Here is a 26,662-nt window from a genome sequence, read left to right as displayed (position 1 = left end):
CACCGGGCCCACGAGTTTCATCCTACTGCACGCAAGTGTGCCACGGCCATCAGCCCTCCACCAGCGGTTTCGCTGCTGGGGCCTGCGTGGTCCATCTCACTGTGCGCGAATGTGCGACCGTGGTCAGTCTGCCCCACACCCTGACTGGGTCCGGGCTACTTGTGTGCCTAGGTCGGAGGATCTTTCCCGCCCGACCCTGCTCCGCTGCTGGCTCTGCCCGTCTTACCGTCCCCGTTGAACAGTTAGTTGTTGTTGGACTTCCATATAATTCAATTTTCTGTTCTTTGGCTGTGTCTTTGTTCTCCAAACCTTTGTTGTATTCAAACTTGGTTGTCGGAGAAGGCACAGTGTATCCACCTATGCCTCCATCTTGGCGGAAGTCCCTGAATTAGGCAATTGTTTTTTAAATATGGCAACAAAAGCACAAGATAGAAAAGCAAAAATTAATAAATTGGATATAATTAAAAATAAAAACTCTTATTCTGTGAGATAATTCAGAAAGTAAAATGATGACCCACTGAATCAGGGAAAATATTTACATATCATATATACTAGAAGGGACTTATATATAGAATATATAAAGAACTTGTACAAGTCAATTTAAAAAAACCAAAATAACCCAATTAAAGAATGGGTAAAGAAGTTGAATAGACATTTCTCCAAAGAAGATAAACAAAAAGTCAGTATCTACATGAAAAAATATTCAACATCACTAACCATAAACATAACTCAAAACTATAATGAGGTACCACCTCACACTCATTAGGATGAATAAATAAAAAAGACAAGTAATTGCAAGTTTTGATGAGGATGTGGAGAAATTAGAACCCTGTGTACTTGCAGAGAATGTGAAATGGTACAATCACTGTGGAAAACAGTCTGATCATTTCTAATAAGGTTAGATGTGCAGTTACCCTTTGACCTGGCAAATCTACCCGTAGGAATATGACTAAGAAAATTGAAAACATATGTCTACACAAAACTTTTACGTGAATAATTTATTGCAGCATTATTAATGATAGGCCAGATTTGGAAACAACCAAGATGTCAAAAAATGATTAATAAAATATAGTATGTCCATACAATGGAAACGAAGTATTTACACAGTATTGCCAATTTAGTTGGAGTTCCTACAGCATGGACAAACCTAGAAAACATGGTAAGTGTGAAAAGCCAGACACAAATGTTCATCATGTAGTTGTCACTGTGATGTGAGTGGGTTGAGTAGCTTCTCTAAGCAGCTCCAGTGTCCCAGATTCTGAGTTGTACATACCGGAATGCAGGCAGACTAATAAACCACTTAGCATGAAGTTAAATAAGTCTATGACAATAATCAAGTATGTGATTGCAAACCATTTCAAAGGACACATAGCTTATATTTCAAATGCTTTGTAGAATGAAAACAAACATCAAAAATAGAGCTACGCATTCTTATGCTGCAGACTAAAAATGAATTTTGGCCTGTAACATTTAAATGCCTGTTAAATTCTGGCAAAAACTATCCGCCTCAACTTCAAGTGACTGAAACACTTGTCCCTCTAAGTGCACCAAAAATCTTTTACGGAAAAGAATCAAATTTTTGAAAACAATTTTTTTTCTTGTATTCTGTGTGAAAAACTGAGACTTTCCTTTAAAAAAATTGTCAGTTTGTATCAGTAGGTAATGAGTCCTCCTTCTACATGTTCTTGTTCCAAGTTTGGACCTTATAAGAAGGTAGTCCTTCCCTGCTACTTGGTCTTATAATTCCTGGATTGAGATGATAGGAATTGGGAGCNAACACTTGTCCCTCTAAGTGCACCAAAAATCTTTTACGGAAAAGAATCAAATTTTTGAAAACAATTTTTTTTCTTGTATTCTGTGTGAAAAACTGAGACTTTCCTTTAAAAAAAATTGTCAGTTTGTATCAGTAGGTAATGAGTCCTCCTTCTACATGTTCTTGTTGCAAGTTTGGACCTTATAAGAAGTTATAAGAAGGTAGTCCTTCCCTGCTACTTGGTCTTATAATTCCTGGATTGAGATGATAGGAATTGGGAGCATGTATATATATATATATATGAGCCTGCTGGCTCATGTAATTCTACAGCAATTGTATAAAATCAGCATTATTATAGCTCTAATTTACAGATGTGGAAATTAATGACCTAGGAGACTAGGTGTCTTACCCAAGGCTAAGAGTGTATCTTACCCAATGCATGCAGATCTCAAATTTAGTCCAGGGATCACGAAAACTGTGCTCCCTGCATAGTAGCCATATGAACTGGAATTATGGATTCCATGGCCATAGTCTCAGCTTTACTTTCAGCATCACTTAGTCACCCTTGGATGGTTACCATCTGTTCTCTGTGAGGTCGAGACCCTGTAGACCAGAGGGTGAAAAAATTTTTAAGGTAAAGATCTAGTATTCAAGTTGTAAATCAAAGACTGTATTTAAAAAAATAAAACATTGTTCCAATTATATAATTTTTATCCTGAAAAAGGACAGGACTGAAAAAGACAACATAGTTGCTAAATGGCTAAGATATAAATTGCCTTTATGAGCGTCCAAATGGTAAGCCTGGAAGCCTTGGACTGCCTCTGGCAAGAGTCCTTTACCTTTATTATTATTTGGTGCTTGTTTCTTTGCTCTTCATAACATCAGGGGTTCCCAGAGGGGAACATTCTATTTTAAAAGCAATGAAATGCTATAGCTGAAGCAACACTGAACATATCCTCCTTTCTAGAATGCCACTAGAGCCACACAGACCTTTAGGATATGGTCCCCAGAGAGGTTGCAAATCAATATTGGGCCAGGTCACAATGGTCTTCCTGGCATTCATGGTCTAACAATGTCCTCTTTGTGTCCACAGTGACATAACCCTCAGTCAGTGTTCTTGTTTCATGGCCCTGTTGCAGTGTGAATGCAATACACACTAGATGGGAGATAGGAAATCCCACCCAAGTCTCCTGCACAGCTTCCCAGCCATGCTGGGCAAATGCCTGCATATCTTCAGACACCATCTAGATTATTTTACTGTTGTTTTTTAATGTCAGAAGAAGAGCAAATCAGAAAGTACATATTTAAGAAACAAAACTGCTAACAACCGTGATTTTGTTGGAAATCACAATGCTAATAGTGCCACTTTGAAGATAGGAGACCCGTGTATAAATTAGCTGAGGAAAAAATACCTGAAAATTTTTTTGTGGGTGAGAAGGAATGATCATATACCTTAATACATATGCATGAATCTACATTATTTTATGCCTGGTATTATTAGGCTGATATTCAATATTCTTGACATTCCATCACATTGAAGCCTGGTTTTTGAAATTCTGACTTTGAGTGCATTCATTGCAAAGGGCTTTCTGGATAATTAGCTAATAGCTCCTATGGGGCAGGCACGAAACCCAAACAGTCTGATTATCAGTAAGCTCTTTAGACCTGAACAAGCTGTGCAGCGAGATTCTCCCTCTGTGTTTGTCATGAGAAACTCCAGCATACTTAATAGCTCAAGGGACCAGCCATGCCAAACTCACACTCCAGCTGTGTGAACCCTCAGGTTTGAATTATTATTATTACTCCAGCTCTTTTAACATGGTTTGGAATCATCACTGGCTTTCACTGAGGGTCTTGTGCCAGCAGTTAATTACAAAGTTCTAGCCCTGAGTGTGTGGCTGCTCTTGAGACCCAGCAGCCAGGGAGTGCATTCCTTAAAATCACTTTAGAATTTACCGATGGCCTGCCATGAGCGTCTTTCCCAGGAGGATGAAAGTAAAACTGGCAGGTGGGCCTGTAGATTAATGTTTGCGGTTTGTTTCATCATTTTACCAGTTTTAACACTTAACAAATAATAAAGAGATTCTTCTCTCTCTTCTTACAAAGAAGAACAAGAGGATTTCCTCAGGTGCAGACTTGTAAACCTCCTAAGGAGAGATTTTTCCCTTGCTCTTTTTCTTTATTGCCAGAACAAATGGATAAGGATCTAATCTGCTTACAACTGAGGTACTTGCACAGAGATTTTGTTGTGATCAGGGAGGATTATCTTCAGCAGCTCAGACACTTAAACTATTCATTTATTTTTGTCATGTCAACCAAAGTGGCAGATACTTTTGTCAAAAAGCATTTCCAGAAACTCAGTGTATTACCTTTTGGGGATTATATGTACAGAACATGTAACAGCCAATTTGAAACTATGGTAATAATTCCTTACAGGCTCACAAAAGTGAAAATGGGTTGAATTTTTTAGGCAACACCCTCTGTCCTCTCTCAGTTGGAAACAATTTTGCAATTTATAGATCATCTAAAAACCACAAGAAATATTTTTTCCAACATATCTAAAATCTTTAACATGGAGGCTTAGCGGCTAAAATATTTTTAAAAAGAACTTTGCATGGTAGCACATGTTAGTAACACATCTGTAGAAGAGCGAGTTAAATCATGTTGAGTTTTATCATTGAAAAGGATCTGTCAAATTCCTGCCTGTGTGGAACCTGATCCTGGGCCCTTGTATAGTTTCTGACTATCAGGAATAGATGGTGAAGGGAAAACACAAATGCAAGAGAAAGAAAACGATTTAATTTTCTACTCAATGACATTCTCAGCTTTCTCTGTTTGTGGCACCTGTGATGTGCAGACCCAGTTTGTCTACGGCTGGCTGGTTTATCCCCACTTACTTGCATTGCTGTCTCCCAGACCTGAGCTCTCTAAAGAGAGGCTTTGGGGACCAACATTAGAGCACAAAGACTCTGATCACAGCCAACTACAAAGGTCAGCTCTGGGCTCAAGCTTTGGGAGGAACATCATTAGTTTTCACAGTGATTTCCCAATTTTTTTAAAAGCACAAACACAAAAAGATAGTTACACTCATGACCTAAGACGTACACTCCACTTGCTTCAGGAATTATAAAAGATAAACACAACCTTTACATTCAAGTAGTTTAAATCATTCCTCAGAGAACACACACACAAAAAATAATGGTGTTGAGATGCTGCTTCTGTTTCTAATGTTGCTATAGAATGATCTAGAATGATGCTTTTCAATCAAAATGGGATGTGTGCCACATATGCAGTATTTTTTTTATATTTTAGTGGCTTCTTTATAAGGGTAAAAGAAAAAAGTCAAATTAATTCAACAATATATTCTACTGCAACACTATTCTAAAATATCATTCACCTTACAATCAATATAAAAAATAGAGAGATTTTACTTTTTTGTACTAAGTATTTAAAATTTTGGGTGTATTTTACACTTAGAACACGTCTCAACCTGGACTAGCCACATTTCAAAAAGTGTTTGTCAGTGATGGCCATTATATTGTTCAGCACAGATCTCAGTTGCAAAGTGTAAATTTTGGACGTCTGTCGATGTAGGCAATGAATTTGATCACATGTATTTTATGCATTATTCATCCCAATGTTACTTTTTTTGACTAAATTTGTTTAAGATTCTGCTTCCTCATGGTGTATTTTCTAGGTTGCGAAATTATCATGTGGTGCCTTCTTCACAAGAGGTGACATACTTTAATTGGAATAGGCCTTATTAAGAACAGTCTGTGACTTTCCTTACAGAAACCTGAAGATTCTGTTTGCTTGGGCACATAAAGAAATCAAAAGCTTAACTGAAAATTATGTCTGAAACAAAAATATACAATTCATCACAAAGTTCTAACTAATGCAAATCCCACAGAATGTAGTCCTAGGTTCCTACTGCAGATTTCTGTGCCTTTCATTTGCTGGACTCTGTCCTCTCTTAGAGCTTCTTTGATCTGTCCCCTAAAACCACCCCATGATCTAGTCCTACTGAATTATTTATGGTCTCCATAATGTAATCATACACAAGTCTATAAAGCAGGCACTTTTACCACTTTGTCACAGGCAAAGAATTTAAAATTCAACGGGGTTCAATGATTTGCCCAAGCTTATACATGTGCTCAGTAGTAAAACAAGGCTATGAATCTTTGACATCTGCATTGAGCACAGCGCTCTCCACAGGAGGCAAGTAGATTTAGGCCTTGCAGCCTTTTGGGGAAGGGTGTCCTTGGCTGCTCAAATGATACAGTGCAAGTAGCTAGACCAGTCTTGGTGATTGTTCACTTGTAGCTTGCTGCTCTGCATGAGACAAATGAAATATTTTACTATGCAGTAGAATAAAATATTTTGTATTTTGAAGTAGAATAATATACACATTGACCAAATACAAAAAGGCTGAAAATTATGGTTTTATTTCTATTTCAAATCATACAAAGTATTTAACTTCTGTTATTTCAAAGGCAGATCGGTCTAAGAACTTGACAAGGTAATTTGAGGGAGCATTACAATTGATGCCTTTGAAACTACTGTTGTGGCTTTGAGTTTTTCTCATATTGTGTCTAAAACCTAGTGTTTTATGTGGGTGAATAAAAAGTTGTGTTTGCATAGAAAATTGCTGGTATTAAAGGAATGAGTTTGTTGTTAGCAAATATTTTAAAGGGAAAGAGCACCATTGCTGCCACCATGCTCACTTAGTACCTGGACCTATTGACAGGAGAAGTGCGCAAGAAAGAGCTTGGGTGCACACTCACCTGCTATATGAAGATGTTCACATTCTAGGGAAATTGCAAAAGCTGTATCTGTGTACCTCTCTTTCAGACCACCTTGTCAAAAACTATCTAGTCTTGTTTATCTCAAGTGTCAGTCCAGCATCCCAGAGCATTAATCATTACTCACAAATCAGTGTAGATTTGGACTTGAAGCTATCTTGCATTTCACACACAGTTTTTGATCCGAGGTTGTAGCCACTGAGACTTCCTGTCATGACTGCCTTTGGGCCACCCCAGAGCAGGACAGAAGTACAGCAGCTTTATATTTCTACCTGATGCAGATACACAAATAAACCAGCCTTGCACTTTTTCCTCTTCAGTTAATTGTTTTAGGGAATTCCCATAAGACCATGGAATTGAGATGAAAGGGAGATGGCAAATCATTTGCAAGTATCCTGGCAGTCTGAGTTACTTGCCAGTAATAGTTACTTGTGCAATTTTTAAGGAAATGGTTGGAGCATGTGTACTTTTATGGACAAGTAGATTGTATAACACCCAGTGTATGACAACCAGTTCCTTGATACACCACAGTTATGCAATCACTCACTACCAAGAACAGTAGCTGTCTATGAGATCCTTTTTAAAAGGAGAATAATTTTCAATACAAAAGATAAAGATTTTACTCTCAAATCCAAAAGACTTGCATTATGATTCTCCTGGGACTTGTAACAGATCTTCCAATATCATTGGGACTGTTGGGGCAAAGCCTGCAGAACTTGTTGCTGAGCTTTAAAAAAAATTCTCACCCAAGGATATATTTCTATTGATTTCAGAGAGAGAAAAAAGCAAAGGGAGAGAGAGAGAGAGAGAGAGAGAAAGAGAGAGAGAGAGGCTGAAAGAGGAAAAGAACATTGATGTGAAAGAGAAACTTCAATTGGTTGCCTCCCATATGCTCTCTGACAGGGGTTCAAACTGATGACTTAACTATATATCCTGACTGGAGATCACCCCCACAACCTGTTGGTGCATGGGAGGACACTCCAACCAACTGAGCCACCTGCCCAGTGCTTGTTGCTGAGTTTTTAAATTTTTTTCTTATTGCTTGGTTGGTTGGTTTTGCCCTGGTCCTTATTGAAGTTATCTGTTGTATTGGTTACTTGGCAAGTAAGTCAAAACAGCATGCCCAAATATAGAATATATTGCCTCTAAACTGTAAACAGGGCTACCAAGTATTGTATTTTTTGTATATGTATATTTTCTGCATTGGCAAGATGTAGAAAAGCATCTCTTTAGACAAGACAACATAGTATGCCAAAGAATCTTCACTATGTGGTAAGTCCCTGAATCACTTAGTTCTTGGCATACATAAAACTGAGAAAGGCATTTGAGATGTGCCCAACTTCCTTTATGCTGTGTCCAGCAATTTTAATTTCATCAAGCAATGGACCTCTATAATGTTCTGTTGGTTACCAATACAACTGAGTCCCTTCTAGACCAACTTTTTTCACTAGAAACACAATGTAAAAAATACATGCAAGCCACATTTACCACTTTAAATATTTTTAAATAAATAAGGGAGATTAATAATATATTTTATTTAGCTCAATGCATTAAAATATTATCACTTCAACACATAATCCATATATTAATAACCCATTTTAGTTTGTTATACTAAGACTTAAAAACCTAGTATGTACTTTATTCTCACAACACATTTCTATTTGTGCCAGCCATTTCATTGGTGGTCAATAGCCATATGTGGCTAGAGGCTACCAAACTGGCCAATGAAACTTTAGGCTATATTATAACAAAGAGCAGAGGAGTTGATGAAGGCTTTACTTTTAGCTTTTTCATGTGATGTTTCTGATTACCTATGCCAAAATCAATGGGGAAAACACTGTTTGATAATAAATAGCTATGAAGGGCTTTGCTTATTTCTGCAATAAGGACTTAACATCCTTAACTACAGATGTGATTGCATCATCACCTGATAAATTTTGCAGCAATACCCTATAGAATCTGTCCCTACAATCCATATGACTTTGTATCATCTAGAAAGACAAATTATAAATAGAGATATAATAAGAATAACTACTCTTGTACCTCCCAATTTTTTGATGGTTTCAAAAATTGTGTAGTTTCCTTAGGAATGTGGTATTGTCTTTGGCTTACTATCTTGTCAGTTATTCTGTTACTAAGTATGCCTATTCTCACTATGCATTTGGAGTTTGGGGAAGTAACCATAGAATGAGTCTATCCATATTCATACTGAACTCTCTGTGAGGTAAATCCATGCCAACACCCCATCTATCACTCAGCTTCTATAAACTCCCATTTTGACCAGCATACTACAGGGATATTTCTATTTTCTGGATTAGCAACTTAAACTCAGTAATTATAATCCTTAGAAAATATAGACACATACTTCCTTTTTTCTAGGGCAGTCGCCCTGATAAATGGCCAAGGTCCCTCTAAAGAAGTCTTGAAAGAAGAATCACCATATATAGAGTCTTATCTCAATTGGGCCTTCCATTAAAAGGCTTCCTATCTAAGAACAGATCTGAGAACTAGATAAGTTGTCATAAATCCTCACAACCAGTTCTACAAGGGGGGAGCCATGTTGGGTAAGGTTATCTTCCAATACTTTTTCTAAGTATTCTTTACATTTAATTTGTTTTTCTTATTCTTTTTCTCTTTTTATTTAAAAAATATATAATTTGGTTCATTTTATTCAGAGTAGAAGAATTTTGAATAGGAAAGTTCTTCCTAGACCAGTAATAGCGGGATTTCCATGAGGAAAGAATCTTAGATTTCAAGACTTTTAATTTTAGGGCCTTCAGGAACTCTACCTGGTACACAGTAAAGGTCCTTATGACACAGACCTATGATAGCAGATGAGGTATCTAGGCCACCAAGAGCAGCAGTAGTTAGCTGCTCCCCATGTGGAGCCTTTATCTCCCCTTCTATACTTCAACAACAGACTGCTTCCTACAAATATGGTGTTTCTGCCTCATATCTTTTTCTCTTTTTTTGTAAACCTCACCCAAGGACATGCTTATTGATTTTAGTGATAGGGAAAAGTTGGAGAGAGAGAGAAAAGTTGGAGAGGAAAACTGATGTGAGAGAGAACCATCCATCAATTGTATCTTGTACCAAATATACAACCTAGGCCTGTGCCCTGACCAGGAATTGAACCCACAACCTTTCAGGTTTGCAGAACAGCACTCCAATGAACAGCCATACAAGCCAGGGCTCTACTTGATTTTTACTTCAGTCCTCTTTACCAAAATGAGTCCCCAAGAGATTTCACAGCCAGTTTGGTTTGTAACCAAGTTTCTATTGCCTCAAACAAAGAATATGTTATTTTTTTCTTTTAGAATATGTCACTTGCTTTGGAAAACTGAGTGGAGAACTGCGCTTGGGGATATTCACCTGACATCTTCAGCCTAGAACAGCTTCTCTCTCAGTCTCTGTTGGCCTCCATTTCTACTTACAGTCTTTCACCAATATTACAATTTGAGTTTACGTGTTTTCCATTTTAGTGAAGTATGCAGGTTGACTTTTTTGTTGTTATTGGTAATTTATAAAGTTAGAAAGAGACAATAGCATCTGTATGTGTCCATTTTAGTATTGGGATTCCAGACTGGGAAATCCTGATTGTGTTGACTGAAGGGAGCAGATAGTGTGAAGACACTGAAATTTCAAAATAGGGAGAGTGAGAATCCAATAGGGCCAGTAGGAGGCAGAAAGGAAAAGGGCCTAAAACAAGTTTAGGACATACAGAGGATCCAGAGACACATGAAAAGATGTTCAATATCTCTAGCTATCAGAGAGATGCAAATTAAAACCACAATGAGATACCACTTTACACCAATCAGAATGGCTATCATAAACAAAGCAACAAACAACAAATGTCAGAGAGGGTTTGGGGAAAAGGGAACTCTAGTCCACTGTTGGTGGGATTGCAGACTGGTACAACCACTATGGAAAACAGTATGGAACTTTCTAAGAAAACTAAAATTGGACCTGACTTTTGACCCAGCAATTCCACTGCTGGGATTATATCCTAAGAACCCTGAAACACCAATCCAAAAGAACTTATACACCCCAATGTTCATAGCAGTACAGTTTACAATAGCCAAGTGTTGGAAGCAACCTAGGTGCCCATCAGTAAATGAATGGATCCAAAAACTATGGTACACTTACACAATGAAATTCTATGCAGCAGAAAGAAAGCAGGAGCTCCTCCCCTTTGCAACAGCATGAATGAAACTTGAAAGCATTATACTGAGTGAAATAAGCCAAGTGGTGAAGGACAAATACCATATGATCTTACCTTTAACAGGAAGCTAAACAACAAAACAAACAAGCAAGCAAAATATAACCGAAGACACTGAAATAGAGAACAGGCAGACAGGGACCATAGGGGAGAGGGGAGGGAATTTCAGGGGAAAAGGGGAAGGATTCACAGGAACAAGTATAAAGGACACATGGACAAAAACTAAGGGGGGTGGAAATGGAGGGAGGTGGGGAGCATTTGGGGGGGTGGGCTGGGAAGGTAGTAAAAGACAGAAAACTTTACTTGAACAATAATTAAATTTTAAAAAAAAGTTTAGAGTAATGTCTTCTCACATCTTTCCCACATCGAGTTTGTCAGAATTTGTAAAACATATTGAAACAAATGTACAAAGCCGCTTATACCTAGAGAACACTAGCCTGAGACCTCTGGCCCCAAGGTGCCTTATAATTGAGGAGATCAATATCTCAACATCTTTTAACCATTTCTAGCACAACAATTTGTGCTATTCAGGAGGCAGTAGAAGAGTAGAAGATTAGATTTGGTGAGAAATGTAATATAGGTTCCTCTTATTTGAGACATAAGAATAGGAAAAATAATAAAATATATGGATTTTAAGGCAGAGAGGAGATATAAGATGCTAAATGATAATTACAAGATTTGTTGAAACTGACTCATCAGACCCCACAAATATTGTGGAAAAAACTGATTACAATTGTTACATAATAATTATAAAATTACATGAAGAAATAATCTATTAACTTTGGGTTTATTCTGTCAAGGGCATGTCTACATAATTTTAAATTTTGATAGAAATTTAGATTATTTCTTTAGCATGTCATTTTTCCAATTTTCCAACTAAAACTGGATATTTTAGTTTATTATTTTTAGCTAATTTATTTAAATAATCACTCTCCCTTGCACATGTGTAGGCAGACACATGGGGGAATGTGTGGGTGACATTGAAGGAGACCGGGTGGAAGGAAAAAGCAGGAGGTCAACCCTTTATTGCCAGCCACTACACCATTCAGAGAATGCCAAAGACCAGAAGGAAAATGATAGATGTGTTGTCTTGCTCAGCTTCTATTTACCAGCCATGATCACAGAGCACACAGAGGGGGAAATGCAGAATGGGTAGAGGAAACATTTTAACTATAATTGCTTTCTGTCTGCGTAACTTCAGTTTTTCCAAGGGTGCTTCAAAGAGAGAGATAATAAGTAGAATAGTATAAATAACTTCATTTTTTCACCAAAGCTATTTTCCTTAGAAAAATCTAGCCTATTGGAATTCTATTCACAATTTTTCATACAATTTGAATAGGAACCTATCATTAGCCTCAGATTATGGTATAATAATTCCTAGTCATTAGATACCAGTGGATATAATCATTGTTTTGAGTGAATTCTCATCATGTTTTCTATTATACTATTATTATTAAAGCAATATTTTATACATCATGCTTACCTTCATTCTTTTAGGTTTGATTGTTTTTTTTTTTTAGTTTGCAAATTAAACAATAAGCAATGTAATGTTTTAACCGTGAGAGTTAATCTAAATATTTCATTACACGTATTTTGTGAGCCAAAGAGGAAAAACAAAAAAAAAAGGTGATGCAACTGGCAACTTCAGTTAAGAATCTGAAGTGCGCAGCCTGGCGGGAACCACAGTAGGTGACAAGGGGCAAGCAGGGACAGTGAGCCAACTCCGGGGCCATGAAGCCTTGGGGAAGAGCATCGAGTGATCTGTTTAGAAGTCTGGAAGAAGGTGTTATTTCAAGCCTACCCAACAGGATGGCATTGAATATTTTTGGACCAACTGAAGAACCTCAGAACATTCCTAAGAGAACCAACTACAGGGGCGTGGGAAGGAAGTGGTATCTTTGAGGAATCAACACCTGTGCATGCTTGACAGTCTCTGAACCCACCTGGTGAGAAGACATTGTTTTAATTGAGCATTATTTTGAGAGTTAAGAGGGGTGGATTGTAATTTCTGAAAGAGGTGGCTATTAGAAATTACAAAGGATATAGTTTACCCCATTTCTTACTGGTCATAAGAGTTATTATAATTAAGCTTATTTTTTTTATCAAATTATAGGTACTAAACTAATGTTAACCAATATTGCATTCTCGGGGTAATTCCTATAAGTAATAATTTAAACACTATTTTAACCAATATTNTTTTGGACCAACTGAAGAACCTCAGAACGTTCCTAAGAGAACCAACTACGGGGGCGTGGGAAGGAAGTGGTATCTTTGAGGAATCAACACCTGTGCATGCTTGACAGTCTCTGAACCCACCTGGTGAGAAGACATTGTTTTAATTGAGCATTATTTTGAGAGTTAAGAGGGGGTGGATTGTAATTTCTGAAAGAGGTGGCTATTAGAAATTACAAAGGATATAGTTTACCCCATTTCTTACTGGTCATAAGAGTTATTATAATTAAACTTATTTTTTTAATCAAATTATAGGTACTAAACTAATGTTAACCAATATTGCATTCTTGGGGTAATTCCTATAAGTAATAATTTAAACACTATTTTAACCAATATTAAGTGAGTCCATATATATTCCTCATATATATTATGACAAAAGGACTTCCTATTTTTTTATGACTGGCTAAATTTTGGATATTCTATAGCAGAAATAGGAAATAGCCATCTGGTCAGACAATGAAAAGTCTCTTACATCCCTATACTTACAGGAACAAGCATTTACTTACCAGATGCCATGCTAAGGGCTTTATATAACCATCACATTTTGTACTCACCATGGCACTATGATAGGTATTGTACTATCATTTCCATTTCTATTGCTGAAAAAATGGAGACTTAGAAAAGTTTCATATCTTGTCCAAGGTTACAGAACAAGGATTCAAGTCAAGTTTTTTTCCTTATAAAAATTATGCTTTTCATCAATCCTTATTTTAATAATTGACATGGCAGCCATGAAAATGTGCCACTCACATCTGCAGAGAACTGCATATTTGCCTGCCTACTCTGCTGCTACCCCTCCAAGATCTATCCCTCGCTCAGTATGACCCTCTCAAGAGGCAATGTGGGGGCTTGAGGGCTTTCTATTAGCCTAACTGAAAATTTCTGAGAATGGTGCAGCCATCCAAGATGTTTCCTACTTAATCCTCTTTCTTCCCTCTCTGCTTCCATAGGTGTCATGCCTGCTCTATGGTCTGAGAAGCAATCCCACTTTTTCTTGCTCCTTCTTTCAATAAGTTTCCTATACGAACAATCCTGTTTTGTACATATTTTCTGGAAGACACAACTAACAGAAGATGTATTAGGGGTAGTCTAACAAAATAGTAAATAACATGAGGATTTGAGATAAGATCACTCACTGCCTCAAAGTGTCTGTATGTAGTATGTAGTCTAAGTCAGTCAGGTGTCCAGCATGAAATACATGGAAACTCATGTCTACCTTGACACTGCAGTATCCAGAACCCATCTCTGGTAAACATATTCAGGTCCAAGGGTATGGATGTGTGGGGAGCAACTTGGTTGGGAATGATGAGAACTTACATTGTCTTGAAAACCGATGATGATTTAAAAATTATGCTGAATAGGATTATACAGGAACAGGGTGCTGTGGATCTTTAGTTTCCATCCAGAACAATGGTATTTTGAGCTTGAGACATTCAGTTCCCTGAGAGAATCTCATGTGGCCCTAACTTGCTTGTGCACTTCTAAGTGAACAACACATGCTCATGCTTTATACTTTGTTTAGTGATTCATATTCTTTAATTGTAGACCATATTTGGGATCATTTTAAGTTATTTTTTTCTCATTGTGTCTTTTGGTGAGACCTGCTGTCAAGGGTTACACCATTGCCTTAATGATCTGAGGTGAGTGGATTTCTTTGATCACAGCTACATGCCAAATAGAACATTGAGTAAGTAATGAGTCCTGCCCCCAAACAATAGATTTTACTCATTTGCAGAACCTAAATATGATTATAGAGTTTATTTCTTTATCAGGGCTAAGGGGTATGTTCCTTTGAAAATAGAAATCTTCCTTTTATACCTAAAATTGATTGTAAAATGAGGATTTTTTTCCTTTATCTGACACCTGGAAAACGTTCGCCACAGAGTTCATACACATTGATATATATGATCTGTATATATATGATATATATATATATATATCATATATATATATATATGATATACATGATATTTGTATAACACACACATATATATCAAACAGAAAGAGCCAGGGTGTATGCTTAGGATTGGATTTTTGAGAAGACTTGGTGAAGAAGGCTGGAATTAAATAAGCAAGAATTTATTAAGGTGAAAACACATTTTTCCCATTTTTGGAAATGAGACTTAACACCCTGGCAAGGACTAATGGAATGTGAAACTCACTGCTGCAGTGGTCCTAGAAGCTTGGAGATGACAGCTAATTCCAAGTAGAGAGAAAGCCTGAGGTACCTTGTCAAATGATAGAGGAAGAAATGAAAAACCTTACAGAGGTAGGTGAGGTGGAATGAATATTTTTGTGCAGCCAGAAGATCCACCAGGGAATTATGTTCCATAAGATGTCCAAAGGATACATCATTCACCAAAGCCATGGGGAATGTACCAGTGGGAGGGGCACCACTGTCACCAAAGAGCTCAATGGTGGCTCCTCTGCACCAGGTCTCATGATAAGAGAGGCAACCCAACTGGGATCTTTCTATCATTTTATTCTCCAAACTTGTAAAGGCCACTTGACCACCAGAAGCCAGGAGACCACAATTACTATGACTAGTATGGTCAGAGAGGAATCCAATGGGGTTTGGCCCATAGAGAGTTATAGAGTTATAGTTATAGTTAGAGAGTTATGTCATTCTCTGTGTCATAGAGAATGACAACCCTGGAGGTAAAATAGGAGAGCTGATAAGGATGCTAGTTGACATCTACAGCCAAAAAAAGCAGGAAGGCTGAGGGCACTTGTCCCCAGCAAAAGGTCACAATCCCCTCTTTATTTCTAGGACCTGAACAGGTATTCAGATTTGGGATTGACTACAAAAGTGTCCAGGTTCCTTGGAAGAAGGACCTTACAAGGCCACAACAGTATATACTCTTAATGATTCTCCTAGTCTGTCTCAAAAAGACTTATGGCCATTTACTTGGGTGATATATACTAAGGAAAAGTGAATACCCAAATATTTTGAGTACTACTTGACTACGGGTATTAATTGGTGTTATAACTAGAGACCTAATGTGTCATCATCCCCTTTAAAGTGGGGACTTAGGAGGAAAGTTAGCAAATAAAGTCCTGATAGCAATTTTCAATAAAATTCAGCCCACAGAATTCCAATTGTCTTTTTCCCAGATCCCAAACATATGATAAAAATCGATGTAATTAGCAGTTGGAAGTTGGAGTATCTTCACATTTTTTCCTGGACTGGGAAAAAGGCCAAGTAGAACCCTGAAACTGCCCATCTTAACTCCTAGCCAAGACAAAAAAGAAGAGTTAATATTGTGCCTTAGAGGGAATGACAGAGATTAGTGCCTTCCATTAGGACATCAAGCATGCATGAGTGGTGGTACCATAGGTTGAATGCTTCACCCCTCACCTAGCCCCCCAAAATGTGTTGATCCAATTCCTTGAACTCTATAAATGTAACTTTGTTTGGGAAAAAGATATTAAGTTAAAGATCTTGAGATGATATAATCTTAGATTATCTAGGTGGGCCCTATACCCTATGGCAAATGTCCTTATAAAAGGCAGAAGTGGCAGAAACCCAGAGAAGAGAAAGCAATGTGAAGACAACAGAGAGATGTGGCCACACATCTTGCAACGAAGCCAGCAGTGATTAAAAACTAGAAGAGACAAGAGCAAAGTGAATTCTCTGCCAGCCTCTTTGGAAGGAGTACAGCCTGCCATCACCTTGATTTTGGGCTCTGGCATCCAGTTACATGAGATAATACATTTTTAGTGATATAAACCACTGAGATTATGATAACTTGTTATGGCAGCCTCAAGAAGCTAATTTGTCAGTCTGGTGCCTGCAGAAATCTGATGGGTCTGAGAGGGTGAATGTTGATTCTCCTAAGTTCAGCCAGTCAGCAGGCCTGACCACAGCTGCTGTACGGGACATGGGGTGCTTACTGGATCAGATTAACAAGGCCTCAGGTGGATGGTGCCTGCCACTGGTTTGGCAGATACATTTGTTGTTCCATTCCAACTGGAAAAGAGGATCAGAAATTGTCCACCTTCATGTGAATTGAGCAAAAATATTCATTTACAGACTGCCTCTGGGGTTTGCTAACTTTCCTGTCCTCTGTCATACTATGCTCTAATATGCTAGAGACCTTGATAATACTGAATACTTTAGAGGGTAGAAGGTAAACCCAGCAAAAATTCAGGGACCTGCCCATTCAGTAAGGCCTTCAGCATCCAGAGCTTATGCCATGGTGTAACATCTCATCTTAAGAAAAAGACAAACTGTTGCATCCTGCATCTTCCACCACAGAGAAGGAAGCCCGATGTCTGGTTGGTCTTTGAGGGTTTTGGTTTGTCCCCATACCTGAGAATATTCTTCCAGCCCATAAACAGGTTATACAGAATGCTGCTAGCTTCAACTGGCACACAGGCTGGTGTCAAAGCAGCCTATGAATTGGTCCATGTCAGTGGCAGGGGAAGATGCAGCATAGAGTTAATAGCCAGCTCCAGTGTAAGAATCCTGGTTTGGCCCCTGGAGATCTGGGCAAGTCTATGCCATCTGCAGCAGAGAACAATACATTGTTTGAGAAATGAATGCATTTATATCCTGGTAAAAATGGAACACTTCACTATGAAGCATCAAGTGACCATGGTACAAAACTGACCAATATTAGAAGACTTCTGTAAGAACCAACATGTCTTAAAGCCATATATGCCCCAGCGAAATTCCATTGTAAGGTAGACTTTGTACATCTGGGGTTGAGCCTGAGTAGGACAAAAGGGCATGAGTAAGCCCCTTGAGCAGGTAGCCCCTGTCACTTGGGTTACCAATTGTGGATTCATCACTGCCCTCCCCCGTCTCCCACCAATAGCCATACAGGGGGTGAAGGACCCCAGATGGTCCTCAACTAGTGTAATAAGTGCATAACCTTGGTGGCTCCAGTGGCAGAGATGGAGGCTACATATAGACCCAACATCACGGACTCCCACACACTAATGCTGATCTATGCATTGCTACCTCTGAACATCCAGTTGTCAGAAAAGACCAATGCTGAGTCCTTGATAAAGACATAATAGTCACAGAGAACAACTTGCTACTTGGGCAAGTCACCTACATTATGCCCTTATTGTTCTATAAGGGTAACAATTGAACTTTACTGAGAGGCAGGCCAATTCAGGGTATGGATTCAGCTTTCCTGCCTGCTGATTCTCAGCTAACACAATATCTGAGACTGATATGAGGTCTTATCCAGAAGCACAGAGGCCTGCACAATATACCATTCACCCAAGGGACCCCTCACAGAATAAGTGAGCATGGGCATATGACCAAAGGACCACTGTTCATATCACAATGCTACACTATCTGGAAGCGGTGTACCTCACAGAACACTGGGACAGTTGTCAGAAAGACAGTTAAGTGCCAGCTCAAAGGAAACACTTTGAAGGATAGAAAGGCATTCTTCCTGGCTGGTGTAGCTCAGTGGATTGAGCGTGGGCCTGTGAACCAAAGCATCACAGTTCGATTCCCAGTCAGGGCACATTCCTGGGTTGCAGGCCAGTTCCCAGTGGGGGACTCACGAGAGGCAACCACGCATTGATATTTCTCTCCCCCTCTCCTTCCCTCCCTCTAAAGATAAATAAATTTAAAAAATATTTTAAAAAATTTGTTAAAAAAAAGAAAGGCATTCTTTACTGTGTGGTATGCATTAATTCAGAAATCTCTATATATTTGTTTCCCAATAGAAATAATATGTCTATTGTCATCTCTTTGAAGAACCCGCTGGTGGATTTTGTGCTTTCCATTCATTCCCATAACTCTGTGCTGGAGGTAATGGACCCCAGGTAAGGCACACTCTTTCCAGGGAACACAGCACGGATCTTGTTGAGTGCTTTCAGCTTTGACAAGGCACTGGTGGGTGGGGGGCAGTAAGGCGGTCTTACTCTGCTGAGGTGCGGGAAGATGTCAAGATAGTGGTAACTAGCTTGAAGATTCCATATTGGCCTGGTTGAATCTTTCTCAGAACCCCGCTGCAGTTTGTCTCTTTCTGTTCTGCCTCCTTCCTGCATTGTCTAATGGAAATCTAAAGACTTTCCTCCAGCTGGCTCCTTTAAAAGTTCTCTTGTACTTCTTATCTAGTCTTGGGATCTGCTTCTTAGAGAATCTGAACTAAAGCACTGGAAAAAATATGTTACCTGTTTTAATGTTTTCTTTCCCAGTTGTTTCTTTCTATATTCTCATTTATACTCAATGACCATATGGAAAGTATATCTCAAGTGTAATTATTCGTAAGTGATCATTGGGTAGGACTGAACTGCACTGAACTGTAAATGTTCATTTGGTTTGTCAGAGCACATGAAGATACTAGATTTCCAACAGATTTTTTCAGGGGGAAGGATACTCAGGGGATTGTCAGTATTCTCCATGTCAGTTTTTATTGCTTTTTATTGGTTTGACCCTTGCTTTTGTTTTTATTTTTTAATTATTGACTTCAGTTGTTTTAAACTAATTGATTGAAATGACTATGTTTAAAATTTAACAATGGAAACAATATCAATTTTCATCAATAATATTTTAACCTATGATTTTCCAAAAAATGTTCCTTAAAATACAGAAGGTCCTTAAATAACACTTCCTTCAATTTTCTTTTGTTAAACATTGGTAAGAAAAAGAAATGATTTTTAGTGGGTCTGCTGTCTGTGTGGTGTTTGCCCATTCTCCCCATGTCTGTGTGGGTTTTCTCCAGGGACAGCAGTTTTCTCCACACCTCACAAATACACATGTGAGGTCAATGGGCTTATCAACATTGTTCCAGTGTGAGTGTAGATATGTGTGATGTGCCCCACGATGGAAGGGTGTCCTGTCCAGTGTGTGTCCCACCTGGTGCCCTGAACTGACAGGATAGCCTTCAGCTTCCTTGACTCTGAACTGAAATAAGTGGGTTGGAAAAGGATCACCTTACTTGATTTCATTCATCTTTCTTAAATGTATAATAGCTCACATTTATTTCAATGTTTAATATAAGAAGTATTTTGGGTCTTCATTTTGATGTTTGGTGATGTTTTGTTAGCAGATATATGCTGTAGGAACTTAACTCTAATTTATATCAAGGGCCAAATTGGTTTTATTATGTGTCCTTATGCTACATCATCATTTCCAAGAACCTATCAACAATGTGAAGTGAGGTGCCTTATCACTTAACTACTGCAGAAGATCTGTAAATAATTCCTGAAAAACTTCTTGTACTTTGATATTATTATCTCTAACTTCTTTCCCTCCTGGAAAGTAGCAACTGTCATATGGGTGGTCCCAAAGAAAGAGTCTGCAGTCTAAAAGGAAAAAAAAATGTAGACAGCAGTCCTTTCAGGCCAGGACCAAAGTAATTCAAAGGGTTGGGAAGGTAAATTTTATAGTAATTTAAAATATTAACTACAATTTTCCCTTATATATATTCCTAATATTAACATGTATTTTCATATAAAGTTTTATTTAACTCTCAATTAGAATATTAAAACTAATATTCTAATTCATGTTTCTGTTTAAAGAGTAAAACACCCATCGAGTTTAATGAGTTACAGTTTACTTAACTGCTGTAGACCTTTGTGAATGAATAGAGAAAACTTCACCATTAAGCACTCAACAAGATCCATGCTGTGTTCCCTGGAAAGAGTGTGCCTTACCTGGGGTCCATTACCTCCATTACCTTCACCATTAAGAATGCCTACTCTTCTTCGCAAATAAGAAATATTTATGATGGATGATTAGGGAGGTAATCACTGTCACCTCTGATAGATGTGATGTGAGAAAGAGGCTCCATCCTTCCAATCATGAGGCATTAACATTTTTCATTCAGGACAGTAATAATCATTTAACATGTTTTCTAGAAGACAACACATTAGATAACTCATGTTCTTTAAGCAGCCTATCAGACACATTTTAATAAAGGTTACATAAACTCAGTGTAGAAATAAATACCAGGAAGCTCCTCCTTATGCAGTTTCACCAGCATCATGGCTCTGAAGCACATTGGCCAGCCAGCTATGAGTAGTATTATTGATCAATATTCTCCAAAATGGACATACAAGAACCAAATTCTCCATGAGTCTCAAAGACACCTTTGTGTCTACAGTGTACACACTAGTATGTACACATATGGTCACACCTGAAGTGTTGCAAAATTATGTGGTCAAAATGTCCTCTGTTTTTTTTTTTTTAACACTTCTGTTTTGGGCATTAGATTTCAAAAATTATCATTAAATAGTAGACATTTATGGTGAAAAAAACTTATGTTTTAAAGTATGCTTAATAAAAATGCTATTGGTCTAAAATAGTAAACAGAGTAATAAAATTGAAACCCCTAATCTCCAAAATAGAAATATGATGAAGTATTCTTGAAGATCTGTAAATAATTTTCCTAAAGAATCATATGCAAGCTTGGTTTGCTTAGCCAGTGATATAGATGGCATAAGAAAGAACTGGGGAGAGACTCGGTTGCCCACCTGCTGTCTGCACAGTACAGAAATAGCTATAAAAGCTATCTCTTTCTTCATGCCCAACTCTTTGAGCCAAAGTTATAAGAAAAAAAAAGGGCAAACTTATTTTTAATGAATTAACAATTAAATAAAATGAAATAAAAATTGGATGATTCCTATACTAGTATTTTTAGTGATTGAAAATAATTCTTTTTCTATCAACAGTAAATGTGCACCTAAAACTTTTGGGGGTAGTCTGGCTTCACGGGGCATTCACTACTTGCTTCTGGGCAGCTTCCTTCAGCCATCAGAAGGAAAATAAGAAGCCACTTTCAACTCACAGACTATTTGCTGAAGGTCAAGATATGGAACACCATAGAAATGCTATTTTAATTATTCTATTTTGTTTACTTTCATATATAGTTTATATAGATCAATATTTTATATTTTTCAAAACCAATGTTCTTCTCTTTTCTGTTTCCATTGATTGGATACAGATGATGCAAAGCCATCAGAGTTGGTGGAGGCATGTGATGTGAGAAACCTGGGCTCTTTAAATCACAGGATGGAGGAAGGTCACCTGCTAACCTAGACTTCTATGTTGAGAGAATACTTGAGAAATAAAGCCATAAATTGTTAGGACTATAATGTTTTTGATCTATTTGAAACCACAACTAGAATTACTCTAATATACTTAGTCCAACACCTTCAACACTTATTTTTAAATGATTTTGAAGCACTGGTGTTCTGTAATTTATTTAAATACTTGGATTTCATGGCCAGTGTAACTGAGAAAGATACTCCACAAAATTATATGTAAATACAAAGACAGGAAATGCATCACTGTTTGTACTTACTGAATTTCAATATTGATTTTTCAGTGCCATTCATCTATTGCAAAGACTTTTTGTTGTTATTGTTGTTGAAATTCAGCTAGTATTTATGTCAATCAGTTGTTCTTGAAAACTCACAAGGAAGGTGTTCAATTTATACTTTACCAAACAGAATGAATAGTTATTGAAACTATTCATCTGGGGTTTTTAGTGGCTAGAAAACTCTATTTCCATTTCTTAACTCTATATTCAAAAATATTTTTATAGGTAGCACAGTCACAATGGTTCAACTTAACAACTTTTTGACATTATAATGGTGCATAAGTGATATGCAGTTAATAGAAACAATACTTCACATTCTGAATTATGATCTTTTCCCAGGCTAGTGATATGCAGTACATACTCTCCTGTGATCCTGGAGCCAGTGGTGAGAGGCAGCTCTCAGTGTGATTATGAGGGTGGACAATGAACCCTCCACAGTGTACTGTGTTGCCAGCATTGTTTGGATATTGTGCTCTGAGCACATTACATTTAAGATAGGCTAAAATGAGCTATGATGTTCTGTAGATTAGGGGTATCAAATGCATTTTCGACTTGCAGTATTTTCAACTCATGATGGGTTTATACAGATATGCAGATGTCAGTTGAGGAATATCTGTATATTGTTTTTAGTAATTAATATCACAATGGGAAATATTTCCAGATATCAATTTTCAAATTTTTTTTCTATGGCACAGATTCTTTTGAAAAGTAGCAATATTTTATCCATTTTTAAAGGTCACTTTAATCTTTATAGAGTGATTAAATGCATGAATTTTTAAAAAATATTTGTGCTTGGTAGCATAACTTGTAATAGTATTAATAAATTAGAAAATGTCTACAAATTTTGAATACTATGTTTTTGTAAAATAAAAAGTAATGCTTTTAAGCCAAATAACTCTTTTAAGTTGCTTTGCCATGAAATAAGTGAATTGTGTTAATACTTAATGATCACTCCCTGTTCATTGTAAAATGTTATAGTCTACCATGTTTTAAAGATCATATTTTGTAATTAAACCGTATACATATAGATATAGATGTCATACTGAAGAACTTTGTTTCAGCTTCTTTGCTATAATGAATAATTCAGTGAATAAATATTATGAGAGGTTCTCGCTTTGTACCTAATCTTGATGTATTTTTTTTAATTCCAGTCAAAGCAACTGCTTCATTAGGATTACACTTATACATCTTTTCCACAAAATATAACTTTCATTACAAGGATTATTCACTTTGTATGTTTTCTTTGGTACTTCTTTTCTTTTGTGATCTACAAAAAGTGGTTTTTCTTGCATTTCTTAATTGCTTTGTAGGCTATTGAATCAACCACAACTATAACACGTTAGAAACATCTGTATACTTCCAACTAACTGTCTAACTAGTACTTGTTCAAAGATGCATAATTTATTGTAATGTGTGCTATTTCAATTTTAGGCAATATTTTCAATGTGTATTCCAGTAATATGAGCATTTTCTCACAAAAGTATACATTTTTGTGTGTTTTCATGGTTTTGTCCATTTCTTGCTTTAGTCACTATTGGTTGCTGTAAGAGAAAGACCAAATGGTTTCCCAACACTATGTGGCTTTTTTCTTCTGCTGTTAGTAAAAACAAACAAACAAAAACCAAAACCAACTTTAAGCCTTTAAATAAAGTTTGACGGTTTAATAGAATATGAATTTTATATTAAATAATTTAAATTTGGTAAAAATATGTAGACATTTGTTTTTTTATAAATTGTTCGCTTGCCATGGTTTCATGCTACTGTTTGCTACTATCCAAAGATACTGTACATACTTTAAGGAACATTTTATTGTTAAAGATGGTGAGTGCACATCTATAGTCTGAGAAGTTTTCTCAAAACTTAGTGGGGTTTTTGTTTTTGTTTTGTTTTGTTTCACATGACTTCTTGTCAAATTTCCATGTGCTTTTTGACTATAACATTGTCGGGAAACATCAGGTGTAGGATGACTGTTGATGGCAGCTAGTTCTCACTGTGCCTGACATTCATATCTTTAGTCTTTGGTTTCTTAGCAGGATTCTTTTTTAGGGGCCTGTCCAATTTGAGAAAGTTTATTTAATTGAAAGTGCATAATAAAATGCCTATATTCTCCTAAGTTTGATATTGTTAATTTTCCTTTTTACCCTCTTCGGTCTCTTTCTACCCCTTTTCCCCCTGGTAATCAACATACTGTTGTGTGTCTATGAGCTTTTTTTTCTTTGCTTCATCCCTTCACCTTTTTCACCCAGTCCTCCTATCCCTCCTTCCCTTGGACAGCTGTCTGTGTCTTCCATGTATCCATGCCTCTGTTTCTATTTTTTTATCAGTTGATTTTGTTTATTAGATTACAGGTATAAGTGAGATCATATGGTCTTTGTCTTTCACTGACTAGCTTATTTCACTTAGTATAATAATCTCCAAGTCCAACCACACTGTCACAAAAGGCAAAGTTTCTTCTTTTTTTATGGACACATAGTATTCCATAGTGTAAATGTATCACTGATTATTTTCCACTTATCTACTACTGATGAGCACATAGGAGTGCATTCTAATGTTTATTATTTTATATTTAATTACAGTGGCTGTGACTTGGAGTTTGAAAAAGTTGTGTTACCGTGTTCTATACACCATGGCCACTCAGAGGGAAGGTATGTAGTGCAGCAGCAAAAACAAATGTTTTGAATGAATGTTTTGAAGTCAGACTGGTGTTGGAAATCTGGGTTGGTCATCATATAGCCTTTTGATGCTTTGAAGTGTATTGTCTTCTCCCACTTGCCCCATCTATTAAATGAGATAAATAATACTTATCTTGTGATAGTTACCAGACTACAATGAAATAATATGTGTAAAGCCTCTAGCACCTCCAGCCTCTGGCATATAGTGGGTACTCAATAAATAAATGATAATCATTGTTAGTATTAGCAGTACAATAATAATATTCCTAACTTTCTTATAAAAATGATAAGTGGGTTGCCCTGGCTAGATGGGTCAGCTGGTTGGAGCATCATCCCATGAACCAAAATGTTGTGAATGTGATCCCTGGTCAGGGCATATATTTAGGTTGTGAATTTGATCCCCTGCTGGGGCACACACAAGAGAGAGGATCAGTGTTCCTCTCTCTCTCTCTCTCTCTCTTCTTTACTCTGTCTCTAAAATCAATACAAAATACCAAAAACAAAGTAACTATAATTAACTATATAATTAATTAATTAAACAAAATTAACTATAAACTTACTAAATCATCCTTTTAAAAGATCATTTCAATATAAAAATTGTAGTTTGCTAGGTTGCTTAGATTTTTAACCCTTAACCTAGAAAATCATGAGTTTCATTTACATGGAGGTTTAACAAATTGAATAGAAAGGCATTACATATAAGAGTTTTTCCATAATGGAATTCAAAGCATATTGGTTGTTGACATTTTTCTAAAATAGAATGGTATCTGAGCAGTTTTGCTTCCTGTCAACACTGTTGCATGCAACATCACAAAGCCCAGTTTTTGGAAAATGATGTAGAGCAGCTAGACTGAATTATCAAGAAGTCTGCCAAGATTTTCTGGCATTTGGGATTTGGCAGAATGTTGCAAAATAATTTTTTAGACAATTCTGTTTTTTGCTACATACCCAAATGTCTGAGAAGCAATTCCAAATGTTCCTTTGACCACACGTTTTCCTTCATATTTGTTGGTTTTGTTACTTTTTTCATCTGCTTTGGTTAAAACAGAAAGTCATACAAGCTTGGGAAGAGTTATAATGTTATGCTGTTTATTTTGTTTCAGCAAACCCTTTCAAATCCCTTTTAAAAATCTAATGTGATTAAAATTAAATCTTTTAAAGGTAAGCATACCAAACATGGGTCATTATTTTAAAGACTTTATTTTTTATTTTTTATTTTATTATTTTTTTTGAAGATAAAATGTTTTATTTATTTTTTTTAAACTTTTTTTAAAAATTTTTTATTTATTTATCTTTGGAGGGGAAGGAGAGAGGGAGAGAAACATCAATGTATGGTTGCCTTTCCTGCGTCCCCTGCTGGAAGTTGGCCTGCAGGGAACCAGCCTGCAACCCAGGCATGTGCCCTGACTGAGAATCGAACTGCAATCGTCTGGTTCGCAGGCCTGTGCTCAATCAAGACTTTATTTTTTATAGTAGTTTTAGGTTCGTAACAAAATTGAGTGGAATGTATGATTTCCCATATACTCCTTACCTGCACACATGTAAGTGCAGCCTCTGCCACTATCAACATCGCCCACCAGGTGGTACTTTTGTGACAATTGATGAACCTGCATTGACACATCATCCAAAGTTCATAGTTTACATTAGTTACATTAACCCTTGGTATTTTGCATTCTGAGGATTTGGATAAA

At 37.0% G+C, this 26,662-nt stretch overlaps 1 protein-coding gene and 1 non-coding gene across 2 annotated transcripts in view; both read left to right on the top strand.

Annotated features, from left to right (window-relative positions):
- Positions 1–17,019, top strand: part of LOC118977063 (gamma-1-syntrophin-like) — a 263,268-nt gene extending 246,249 nt beyond the window's left edge. The window contains exon 12 of the mRNA XM_037031825.1: positions 16,768–17,019. Within this exon, the coding sequence (XP_036887720.1) occupies positions 16,768–17,019 (252 nt within the window). The remainder of the gene's footprint in view (positions 1–16,767) is intronic.
- Positions 14,302–14,381, top strand: LOC118977072 (small nucleolar RNA SNORD115). The gene has a single exon (XR_005064451.1). It is a non-coding gene; the product is annotated as a small nucleolar RNA SNORD115 (small nucleolar RNA).
- Positions 17,020–26,662: the final 9,643 nt, after the last annotated feature.

Source organism: Sturnira hondurensis, unplaced genomic scaffold (genome assembly GCF_014824575.4).
Source record: "Sturnira hondurensis isolate 20B ecotype Veracruz unplaced genomic scaffold, ASM1482457v3 Scaffold0021209, whole genome shotgun sequence".
NCBI classification, from domain to species: domain Eukaryota; kingdom Metazoa; phylum Chordata; class Mammalia; order Chiroptera; family Phyllostomidae; genus Sturnira; species Sturnira hondurensis.
The sequence above is the reverse complement of the archived record's forward strand: the minus strand, read 5'-3'. Positions and strand labels throughout refer to the sequence as shown.